Source organism: Scylla paramamosain, chromosome 17 (assembly GCF_035594125.1).
Source record: "Scylla paramamosain isolate STU-SP2022 chromosome 17, ASM3559412v1, whole genome shotgun sequence".
In the NCBI taxonomy this organism is placed as follows: Eukaryota; Metazoa; Arthropoda; class Malacostraca; order Decapoda; family Portunidae; genus Scylla; species Scylla paramamosain.
Genome location: NC_087167.1, coordinates 7,465,001 through 7,477,500, shown reverse-complemented (window position 1 = coordinate 7,477,500; position 12,500 = coordinate 7,465,001). Strand labels below are relative to the sequence as shown.

The 12,500-nt window shown below is 49.3% G+C and overlaps 1 protein-coding gene across 4 annotated transcripts in view; it reads right to left on the bottom strand.

Moving 5' to 3' along the window:
• Nucleotides 1–12,500, bottom strand: part of LOC135108400 (plexin A3-like) — a 78,863-nt gene that overhangs the window by 35,527 nt on the left and 30,836 nt on the right. For all 4 annotated transcript variants that reach the window (XM_064019353.1, XM_064019354.1, XM_064019355.1 and 1 more), the window contains exon 2: nt 5,747–6,994. In XM_064019353.1, the coding sequence (XP_063875423.1) occupies nt 5,747–6,982 (1,236 nt within the window). In that variant the 5' untranslated portion in view covers nt 6,983–6,994. The remainder of the gene's footprint in view (nt 1–5,746; nt 6,995–12,500) is intronic.

Sequence of the window (12,500 nt, the reverse complement as noted above, 5' to 3'; positions counted from 1 at the left end):
CATTCTCTCTTACTAACTCACACGTTAAGTTGAATTTATGCTCAGTCAGGGAGAGAGAGAGAGAGAGAGAGAGAGAGAGAGAGAGAGAGAGAGAGAGAGAGAGAGAGAGAGAGAGAGAGAGAGAGAGAGAGAGAGAGAGAGAGAGAGAGAGAGAGAGAATTTCCATGGTATGTACTCTCTTGTCTTGGAAAGGGAGGAGGAGGAGGAGGAGGAGGAGGAGGAGGAGGAGGAGGAGGAGGAGGAGGAGGAGGAGGAGGAGGAGGAGGAGGAGGAGGAGGAGGAGGAATTTATGACTGCCCATCACATACATATTAATAAACCGGATGTTGTTTAGTTGTTTTACTTCACCTATTCATTACACACACACACACACACACACACACACACACACACACACACACACACACACACACACACACACACACTTCGGATAAGCGGTTGTGAGAGAGTTCGCAACCTACGCTTCTTTTGTTTCCTTATGAAATTTATGTTGCGTGGTGGTGGTGGTGGTGGTGGTGGTGGTGGTGATGAAAACTGTATTATTATCATTGTCCTTGTTGTTGTTGTTGTTGTTGTTGTTGTTGTTGTTATTGTTATCATGATTTTTATTACCAAGTGCAGTAAATTTTGGTAATACACTTTCTATTAGCGCCAGTAGGCAAAAATCATCATTATCATCATCATCATCATTACCACTACACTACGAACAGTCATCACCGCTATGAAATAAAAACAGTATTGGGTTGTAGGTTGAATAAATAAAAATAAATAAAAAAAACAAAAAAAAAACAAATGATTAAAAAAATATGTTTAATCTGATCACACACACACACACACACACACACACCAACCCTACAGTCTCATTAAACTCACGGTAATCGCGTATTATCTCATAATTAAACAATTTTCCTCGCAGCCCGAAGTGTTTATATGAATCAAATAGCAATAATAGAGAGGCTGAGGGGAGGGCGAGAGGTGGCAGGGGGAGAGGGAGAGGGAGAGGGAGACGAGGGAGAGAGAGAGGGTAGAGGGTGATTAGCAATATAGTTATGTATAAATATTGTCAGATTTAACGAAGTAGTAGTAGTAGTAGTAGTAGTAGTAGTAAAGCAAACTTGTCAACTTTCTCAAACATGAATAATATAAGTACACTGTGAATTCCTGAACAATAACAGTAATTCTGCACACGTAGCTTCTGTTTTTATCTTTCCTTTCTTCCTTCCTTTGCATGTCTCTCTCTCTCTCTCTCTCTCTCTCTCTCTCTCTCTCTCTCTCTCTCTCTCTCTCTCTCTCTCTCCACCAGTCAGAGCAGCATCAGTCACCCTCGCCACGCCCTCAGGTGGACTTCAATGCTATCGAAAAAGCGGCCTTGATATCACAGCGGCAAGGTCCGGGCGGCGACGTCCACCTGGCTGGCGGGATGCGGGCCGCGGTGGGCGTGGGAGAGGCGTGGAGGCGGAGACGGCGGTGCGCGGTAAGACTCACAACTGCACGACTCATTCACTCCGTTTCTGTTTACTCCTTTCTGTTTTTATCTCCTTCCAGAGCCGTGAGGTGTTTCATAGCTTACTCGCTCAAACACACACACACACACACACACACACACACACACAGGCTGGATATATGAAGACCAGCTACGGAATGATGAACACCGCTGTCTTGTTTACTTTCATGTTCAGCTTGGTCGGCTTTAGGTACGCGTGTGGATGAATAGGCTGTGACGAACTGACCACCAAGACTGTTCCCAAGCACGGATATACGTGTACATAGTTAGACAGACGGATAGATAAGAAAATGATAAGAAAAGACAGTGACAACGATTGACAAGTGTAAATAAAAAAATGCAAGTTATAAATAAAGAATACATGTTTTCATTAGTCTGAGTACAAGTTAAACATCTTGCTCGTGTATCATCGAAGAAAACACACACACACACACACACACACACACAAGGTACGCCCCTACAGCCAGCCAGTAGCCAGCCCCGCCCGCCACCACCTGCCAGCCAGCCAGCCAGCCATCCAGCTCTCCCTGCCGTCACCGCCTGCACACGCTTGGCCAGACCACAAAGAGGGAGGGACGCAGCGACAATAAAACCCAATCACTGAATCACATCACTCGCCGGAAAAAACAATAATACTGTAATCAAATTAGCCTGATATAATTCTTCCGCCAACCTGACTACAGCCATTTCCCGAAGCCTTCCCCTCCCCCATTTCTTTTCCTTATTTTTTTTGTTGACCACTTGCCAAAATTTCGAGGTCATTAGTCTGATAAAAAAAAATAGGAAAAAAAACAACAGCAACAAAAGATAAGCCACTATGAGTAAAGCCTATTACCGTGTGTGTGTGTGTGTGTGTGTGTGTGTGAGGAGACGGGGCTGGACGGGGTAGGGATGGGCTGGACAATAGGAATGGAGGGGGATGGGGGTGAGAAAGAGCGTCCTTTTCTGCACCATCCTCACGTTCTCACAATCCAACTTCACGCTCCTAATTTCAAACTTTTGCCTTAAATAAACGGGTGTGACGCCGCCCCACGCCGCCCGCCCCGCCCACGGCTTTCCCCGCGGCGGGAGAGGAGCGAAGGAGACAGGGGAAGAATCCAAACTTTCAATGGTGGCGGTGGTGGTAGTAGTAGTAGTAGTAGTAGTAGTAGTAGTAGTAGTAGTAGTAGTAGTAGTAGTAGTAGTAGTAGTAGTAGTAAGGCAAAATTAAGATTGTAGAGTGAAATTTTGAAGGGGATAGATTTAACAGAGTGTGTGTGTGTGTGTGTGTGTGTGTGTGTGTGTGTGTGTGTGTGTGTGTGTGTGTGTGTGTGTGTGTGTGTGTGTGTGTGTGTGTGTGTGTGTGTTCGAAAAGGCAACGTCCTGGTGGCGGAAATGTCCTGGTGGAGACGAGGCCCCGAGGAGGTAAAAATGAGGAGTGAGTTAGGTAGGGAGGAGGAGGGAGGACAGTCATTAATGGAGGGGGAGCGAGGGGACTGCAGATCACACTGGAGAGAGAGAGAGAGAGAGAGAGAGAGAGAGAGAGAGAGAGAGAGAGAGAGAGAGAGAGAGAGAGAGAGAGAGAGAGAGAGAGAGAGAGAGAGAGAGAGAGAGATTCCCACTCCTGAAGTTACCGCGGTGACCAACCCCTCCCCGCCCACCTCCACGCCTACCCATCACCACACCCACGCAGCCACGTATCTCGTCTCCCTCCTCTCACGCTCGCTCCGCCACCTGCCGCCCGAGGACTCCTGCCAATCCTGCAACACGAGCGGGATGTGTGTGCCGCCACCGCCACCAACTCCCTGCCGGTACGAAGATGTGTGTGTACGAGGCTGTAGACTGACCCTAAGCCAGGCTCCCAACGCACTGGTCTTCACGGTGTGTGTGTGTGTGTGTGTGTGTGTGTGTTACATCGGACACGCCTCAGGGTCTGCATGGCTGCCATCTGTTGTCTGCTTTCCATGTGAAGACACTAGGCAGGCAAACGATGTCCCTCAAAATTACCCTTACCGCTTGATGCCAACAACGCAGAAATGCATGGCAACGCACACATACACACACACACACACACACACGGGCCGTCAGTCCTGCAATCGTTGCCACTGGAGAACTTTCTCAATCTCACACTCTAGAAAACTTTTGCTTTGTCAATTGGCGAGGCTCTGCGCTCCTGTCTATGCATCATAAGTGTGTTCCTGGACTGTCACAGGTGCGGCAGCAACCTTCCTTTCTCTGCCGGTCACTCTCCAGGCAGAGTTCACACCTTCCCACATGTGTATGTCCCAAAATATCCTGGGCGTGGCTTCCAATGCAGAGTTGCACTTGACAAGATCACGGAGCGGGTGGCAGCGCGGCGAGGCGTACAACAGACGCTTCATCAAATATACCTGCAGCAACACAGCCTAAATTCCGGGGTAGTCATCCGTAGTAAGGCTGAGGACTTGGCCCGCACTGGGAGAACACGTAGTGAGGCGGAACAGCGTCAAGGCACACCAAGCTTGCTGCTTCGCCTCGCCCCGCCACGTACCACACCAGCGGCTGCTCCCTCGCCCTCCTCTTTGCAATGCGTGGCGGCCCTTCCCCCACACCTCTGAACCCATCAGGTCACTTGGAGAACTTGATTACAACTACAGATTTTATGCAACAGCCTCCAAGCCAAGTGCGTTCCGAGGTCTTGATGGCGGCCAGTGTCATTCCCCACAGGCTTATCTTTCACGCCCTTCACGGTTGACCTCCTCACGAGTGTGGGTATCCTTGCTGGAAGACTGAGGCACCGTGGCGAGGCATCTATTAAAACAAGCGAGAGAGAGAGAGAGAGAGAGAGAGAGAGAGAGAGAGAGAGAGAGAGAGAGAGAGAGAGAGAGAGAGAGAGAGAGAGAGAGAGAGAGAGAGAGAGAGAGAGAGAGAGAGGAGAAAAAAAAGCCAGGATGGACAACAGGTGAAACTCATTTATCTCTGTCAGAATAGACACACGGTTCACGTAATTCGTGGATGCATCACCTACTTCGTCCATCAGTCAAGCCTCATGCAAGAAAGTCTGCTGCTAATGTGCTGCCCCTCCTCGACCAACATGAGAGATCTTGACAGTGAGAGGGACATTGTTATCGTTGTCTTGCACACCACTCGTGTCTCTGATGGCATGTGGTGCCTCCGCATCACCGCCACGCTGAGGAGCCTCGGGGTGTGTGGCGACCTCCTACAGCTGGCCCGGGACTACGTACTGTACCTACCAACACAGCAAGGGTCTGTGTGGCGACTAATGGTTGGACCCCCGACGAGTGCTGCATCCCAGCGTCTCCAAGGCTGTCCTCAAACCCGGCAGTGAGATGGCTGCCTCACAGGCCATGACTTGCCGGGGAGGCGTGGGCGCGACAAGATAACATGTTTACTCAAAGCAGGCATCTTGAATCTGGCAGCGACACACACATCAGTCTGGCAGGCTCGAGTCCTGACCACCTCTTGAAGGCATGACGACAGCGCCACCTGATATCCCCTGGAAGCCACGCAGAGGCCATCGCCATCCCCGGTGTGACCTTCAGTCTTTGTCATTCCCAAGCCGCGTCACACAAGTCGCCGAAACTGCCGCCTAAAACCTGTCATGCATCCAACACGCCGCCCATTTCCTAAACGACCGAGGGGCGGCACCGTTCTAAAAGGCGCAGCTCCCATACCTAATGGAACACTTCCCCTTCACCTACACTGCTACCCACGGTCACACCTGAGCATCTGCGCACCAGGTACGGCGCCCTAACCGGTGGATGGCGCCCCTCACGCTACTCGAGGTCCTGGTTCCAGTGTTGTCTACACCGCCACCAGGATATGGCAGGGACTGTTTTAGGCTTGGGTTCAATCTTGCTGCCCTCCATTCTCTGTCTGTCAAGGCTCGTCTGCACGACTACCGCCAGCCTACCCATCACCCGCACCAACCACTACAGCCACACCAGCTGGCGCTGCCACTCCCCGCGATGCAACACTGCTCTCCCTTTCTTGCCTCCACTCCCACGCCAGCCAGCAACACACGGACGCTCGTAACAGTACTCGTAAGGCTACAATTTTGTATGTACATGCTATATAAAATAAATAAATAAATAAATAAATAAATAAATAAATAAATATATATATATATATATATATATATATATATATATATATATATATATATATATATATATATATATATATATATATAGTATACTGTTCCTGTGAGCAAGAAACCGTGACGCAGGAGTTAGTAGAGCAAGAAGCAGCACAGGTACTCACCGTCTCTATGCAGCGATGCGAGGGTGAGATGAAGTCCAGGCCGCGGTCGCCCTTGCCCCTGAAACACTCCTGGATGTTGTTGATGAACATCCGCCGCACACTCTTCATGCTGTACACACACAGGGCGGAGGCGTCGGCGGGGCGCGCCGACCCCTCTGCCTCTAAGGGGTCTGAGGGCGAGAACACGGCAAAGAGCACGTCGTCGTTGGTCTGGATGCCCAGCTGGGTGGCCAGGTCCGTGCCCGGTTTGCCCACGTAGGCCGCCTGCGCCAGGTTGTACCGCTTGCCCTGTGAGTCCTTGCACTCGATGGGGATCTCGGTGTAGCTGTAGTAGGCCGAGTCGTTCTGGCACACCCGCACCAGCTTGCTGATGTAGGGGAAGCCCGTGTAGGTGTCCTCCAGCTGGCGGGTGAGGAAGTAGCTGAACTTCTCGGAGCCGAAGCCGTACACGTAGGTGATTGGGTAGCGCTCGCGCGCCAGGGAGTTGACCAGCATGCGGGTGCTGGTGGTCACCTCCGTCACCGCGATTTCAAAGAAGCGGTCGTCCTCCAGGGAGCGCGAGGCCACGGCCGGCACCTCGTCGCGATACACGGACTTGCCCGTGTACGTGACGCCGATGTACAGCACGTGGGTGACGGGCGGGTTGGGCGGACCGGGCGCGATGAAGGCCACCGTGGAGGCGGTGGCGTTGTTGGCCACGATGGCCTCTGACACGTTGCGGGTGTGGATGGTGATGTCCCGCAGGCCACGCACCTGACACGACCCCTGACGCACCGTGCCGCACACGATGAGCCGCGACCTGGTGTAGTCGATGACGAGCACCTTATTTACATTGTCGGTGGCTTTCATGGTGCCCGCAGTCTCGCCCTTACAGTCGCTGGCGGAAGCCGAGCACTCCAGGGAGTCGTTGACGGGCCCGGTGACGACAGCCTGCAGCTGCCGCAGGTTGGGGTCCAGCTGGTATAGGCGATTCACGCCGCCCACGTACACCGTGCCCGTGTTCTTGTCCACCGTCAGGTGCGTGAACTGTTGCGACGGTTTATCTTCAAACGTTTCCACGATGAAGAGAGAATCCCTGGCCAGCGCCCCCGCCCCCGCCCCCGCCCCCGTGGCCGCCCCCGACGAGGTACCCGCCAGCACCAGCAGCACCAGCAGGTGGGGCGCGCGCCACCGCACCCACGCTGCTCCTCGGCCCCCAGGACCCCCGGGGGCCGCCGCCACGCTCGCCACGCTCATGCTCCCACCATCCTGAAAGAGAGAAGCAATGGTATTAGGTTACATTTAAATACTTCTACCAATAAAGCGCCAACAAAGCGCGGCTACACACACTACTAAACAATTCTTCAAATTCAAGCGCGCGCGCGCACACACACACACACACACACACACACACACACACACACACACACACACACACACACACACACACACACACACACACACACACAGGCAAGGTTGACACGCCGGTAATGGGACACGTTGGCAGCACGCCAGCACGCACTGCCACATTACGACACCTAAATAATCCTGCATTTGACCTTTTGGGGTCTCGCATATTTCTCAAAACTCCTGCTTTTCACACTTGGTGCTGACTCATGAGTGTGAGGCTGATCGTGACGGGGCGTTGAGGCGGTGCGGGGGTGACGTCCAGCACCTGCCGGGAGCGGTGCCGAGGCAACAAGGCAGGGGGTGCAGTATGTCATTTAGTCGCCGGTGCTGGCGTCACGTCTCACGCCTGATGCACGGCCGCGCCTGCACGCCTCCGCCACTCCCACACCCAGTAATGACATCCCGCGTGTTCTTAATGGGCAAAAACATGATTTGTGTGAACGTGGTGTTATAATGTGATTTGTGAGAAAATGGTGCGTTTTTACTTAAATTTACGACCGGCGAATTGGTACATTTATTGCATGTTATCAGACTCGATTTTATAGCTTGTGTAAATAATTGACGGCGATGCAATTCCCTTCCTGATGCACACTGTGGGTGTCTTTGCTTCGTGTTCCTCGACGCTGTGCACCTTGGTCCTCGGGTGACAAATGCCCACACTAATTATCAATGTTCGTTTTCGTGTGTAATCCGTAATTATTTATCCAGTTACATTTACATACATTTACGTATAAAAATAATAATGAATAATAAAAACAACAACACACACACACACACACACACACACACACACACACACACACACACACACACACACACACACACACACCACACCGGTACCAATATCTCTGTCCGTGCCGATATTCATTACAAGGGCAGTGTTCCTGTGCTGCACCCGCTGCCTCATTCACCTTGCCTTTCCTTTGCCCAGGTAAACATTCTAGCTACGTAACTTAACCCTTCATCACCATTTAATTTTAACCATAAAGATGTACATTTTTTCTCTCTCTCTTTTGGCATTTCATTGTATTACAGTCTCATTATTCTGTAGGCTGGAACATACAAATCAAGGCTCTATTCTGTCTCTTTCTACGTCCGAACATACAATCATGACTTTATTTATCTTTTGCCAAGAGTAACAAAATTATTAAATGGAAGAAAAATGTCCATCCACTTAAGCACCAGCTCCCAAAAGACTGCCGAATAGAAGAGTCAGATGGCGGATGATAAGTCTTGAAATCTGTCTTCGGAGTTTAAGTCATAGGAAGGCGGAAATACAGAAGCAGGCAGGGAGTTCCACAGTTTGCTTATTAGAGAAAGGGATGAACGATTGGGAATACCGCTAGCTCTGAATGCTGACAAAGCTCGACCATTACAGCACAAGACTCAAGGCACGTCTTCATAATCGCTTTGTTCTCTCGTAAGGATCAATTCTCATAGGCTGCAAAAATGACTGGTCGTGTTCTCGTACTGGCAATTCAAAATCATCGTTAAACCATCACTACACGCACAAAAACCTCTAGTAACTCCCACAACAACAGTTAAATGTACCTGAGATCAGACGCCGAATGTTTATGAATACGAAGGTTGAAGATTGAAGAAGTACGAAGGTTAAGACTGAGGGAAAAAGCGTTAATAGTGGAAGTGAGAGTAGCAAGTCCACCACTAGTGACTGACAGCATGAACACAGGTGAAGACACGACAGCCTCAGCACAAACGCCACCAGGGAGCAGCGTATCAATACACTGCCCCGCACACAGTTACTGCCACGGCGGGTGTGGGTGCAGTGAATGGCGACAATGTGCTACGTTAGTGAGGATGCTTGGCTACTAGGCATAGACTGTGCTGGTGATGTATTGACTGACTAACTGACTGACTGACTGACTGACTGAATGAATGATTAATTTAATGAATGATTGATTGAGGGACTGACTGACTGGGGACTAATTGACTGAGGGACTGACTAATTGATTGATTGAATGACTGACTGACTGACTGATTGAATGAATGATTAAGGGAGTGACTAACTGACTGAGGGACTGACTGACTGAGGGACTGACTGACTGACTGAGGGACTTACTGACTGACTGAGGGACTTACTAATTGACTGAGGGACTGACTGACTGACTGACTGACTGACTGACTGAGGGACTGACTAACTGAGGGACTGACTGACTGACTGAGGGACTAACTGACTGACTGACTGACTGACTAATTGACTGATTGACTGACTGATTTAACCCCTTCACAGCTATGGTCACCCTTTCTCAATATTCACCGCACCGTTATAACAAAAATAATAATAATAATGGTTGCATGGACAAGGAGAATAAGAATAGATAAAACTTCTTGTCCAATCTAGCGAGGTATTGAAGGTTTTACTACGAAACCTGTGCCTGTAAAGTTGCACGTGATTATGCAACCAAACAGGCAGTGAAAGGATCGATTCACCACCACACCAGGGTCATACGGCGCCGCACGTCAAGATATTTAGACAACGAACAAACAACGACTCTCCAATCACGTTTCCTTGTCGCAGTCCATTTCCTTCACACACACACACACACACACACACACACACACACACACACACACACACACACACACACACACCATCGGCCTGCACTACCTCTACAGGACACACACCACATCGACCTACATTTATTTTACACGACACACATCAAATCGACCTCCATTTACTCAAGACAGACACACCAGCCGGCCTCTGTTGACTCTAGAACAGAACACACACCCGCAATTCGATAATGCAGGCCGCAGGTTAAAGCCTATACTCTATGTCACGGCCTCTGGCGCAGTAATTTTGCCACTTACGGGCACGCGACCCTGGCAACACTGTCACTAGGCGCTGCTTCCGCCCCTCCGCTGATTGGCCCACGCTAATTGTCCCCGCCTTGTCTTAGAACGTGACGCAAAGTGGCTGTGAATTCCTTCCGAAACTCGTTGGCTAGTTAAAATACCAGAATACCTTTTTTTTTTTCTTCTATCCTAGAACGCCAAGGGAACAAAAAAGAGCGAAATTAAGACCCACTGAGGTAAAGTCTCAAAATAAAGGTCAAAAGGATCATAAAAAATTAGGAAACAAGCGCCTTGAAACATTAAATCGTAAAATGAAGGGTTTGGATAAGTACACGAACAGACGCACCAGTATAGAGCATGTGACTGACTGGCTGGCTGGCTGGACACTGGCCGAGGTACCCCAAGGCAAGGTATGTGCCTCAGTTCGTGGGGTTTCTCGGCTGCCACATAATTAAGGGCGGCGCACGCGATGCAGTGTTAAGATTTGACTGCCAGGAATTGTGACAAATCAATGGAAAGGCAGCAGCATCAGATTTAAGCTGTGTGAAACTGACGGATAATGAAAATAAGGGAATGGAATGCGTATGAGAGAGAGAGAGAGAGAGAGAGAGAGAGAGAGAGAGAGAGAGAGAGAGAGAGAGAGAGAGAGAGAGAGAGAGAGAGAGAGAGAGAGAGAGAGAGAGAGAGAGAGAGAGAGAATGCAGGGTTCATTCAGTGAGGGGATGGGAAACGGATTACGTGCCTTGAAAATGTTCCGTGCAACCAAAGTCTGGCATGACTTTTACTAGAAAGTGTGTGCAGGCAATCTGGCCACCACCGCCACCGCCACCGCCACCACCACTGCCACCACCATTTCGTTCACTGGCTATGAGAAAGTGTCATGGTGTAATTTACCTTAATTGTGGCTCAAGATTAATTACTCTTACTCTCTCTCTCTCTCTCTCTCTCTCTCTCTCTCTCTCTCTCTCTCTCTCTCTCTCTCTCTCTCTCTCTCACAAGAAAGGAATGATACGCTATGCTTTTGACAATCACGACAAACTACTACTACTTCTTTTTCTTCTTCTTCCTCCTCCTGCTCCTCCTCCTCCTCCTTCCCAGACCTGACAAGACATTGCGTGGCTTTCCAGGTTCACACGCTGGTGCACGCACGGATTCACCTTTACGTTTACCGGGGTTCACGTACGAATACTGATTATAAAACCCGGAGAAAACCAGTTGAGAGAAGTATATCCATGGAAGGACAGAGGATGAGAGGAGGGACGGAATTGTGGGAGAGAGGGAGTCACAGGAAGATGCAAGGGACAGAAGCAACACTGGTGGAGACTCTTACATCTCGCAACCCTCGACTCTACAGGAACGGCGCAAGATGTACTTTTAAGTGAGATTCATATACGGATACTGGGGACTATAAACTACTGCAATGTGTGACGATGAATCTCTCTCTCTCTCTCTCTCTCTCTCTCTCTCTCTCTCTCTCTCTCTCTCTCTCCGCCCCCTCTCATCACTGCACTGCATAATGGCAATGAACTCTTCTTCGTAATAACACTCATCCCCTCCTCCTCCTCCTCCTCCTTCATCTCCTCCTCCTCCTCCTCCTCGCTCATAACCACCACAAGTAGGAGGAAGATGGAAAGATAGCACAAAGTAAAGAAAGAAGAAAAATATCTCCTTGAGTGTTTTTTATTTGTGGCTTATACGAGTATATGATAGAAAACGATAAAGAGAATAAGAAAATATCTTTAGTTCCTTTTAATAATAGTGATGATTTTTAAGTATTTGTGTGTGTTAATGTATTTTCATATATAATTTTTTAATGGTGTGTTTTGATTTCTTACTGTATTTATGTAAGGACTACTTTGTGATTTTATAAACGTAACTAACTCGCGCTTTTTTTGACGAATAAAATGTTCATCTCTTTCTGTCTAAGTTCTGATGTTTTTATCCGGACCAATAAAATATCTATCTATCTATCTATGCATCCATGTGTCTACGTACTGATGTTAATATCCGGACCAATAAAATATTCACCTATCTGTCTATCTATCTATCTTTGTATTTACGTAATGAGAAATAAAATACCCATCAATCTGCCTCTCTACGCATTGATGTTACTGTCCGAGCCAATAAAATACCCATCTATCTGCCAATATATTTACGAAGCAATGTTGACATGTCGACCAAAGCCCACTCAAGCCTCAGTAATCACCTCTGCTTCCTCGGCGCCGCGTCAGACTCCCCCGCTGCTGTGTGTGTCTTGTCAGAGTTCGATCCCCGACTCTCTCTCCTGTGGCCAATACATCATGCCTTCAGATCAATTTCCCAGTGTTTCCAGGGCGTCCCCAAGGCAGCCGTGACGCGTGTATGATGCATGTGCGTGTGTGCGTGCGTGTATGCCAGGGAGCAGTGGTGACATCCGTGCAGAGGTGTGGGCGCGCAGATGTGTACAGATGAGGCAATGTGTTTGTTGATAGATATTGATGGGCAGGTCAATTCTTACCGTGTGTGTGTGTGTGTGTGTGTGTGTGTGTGTGTGTGTGTGTGTGTGTGT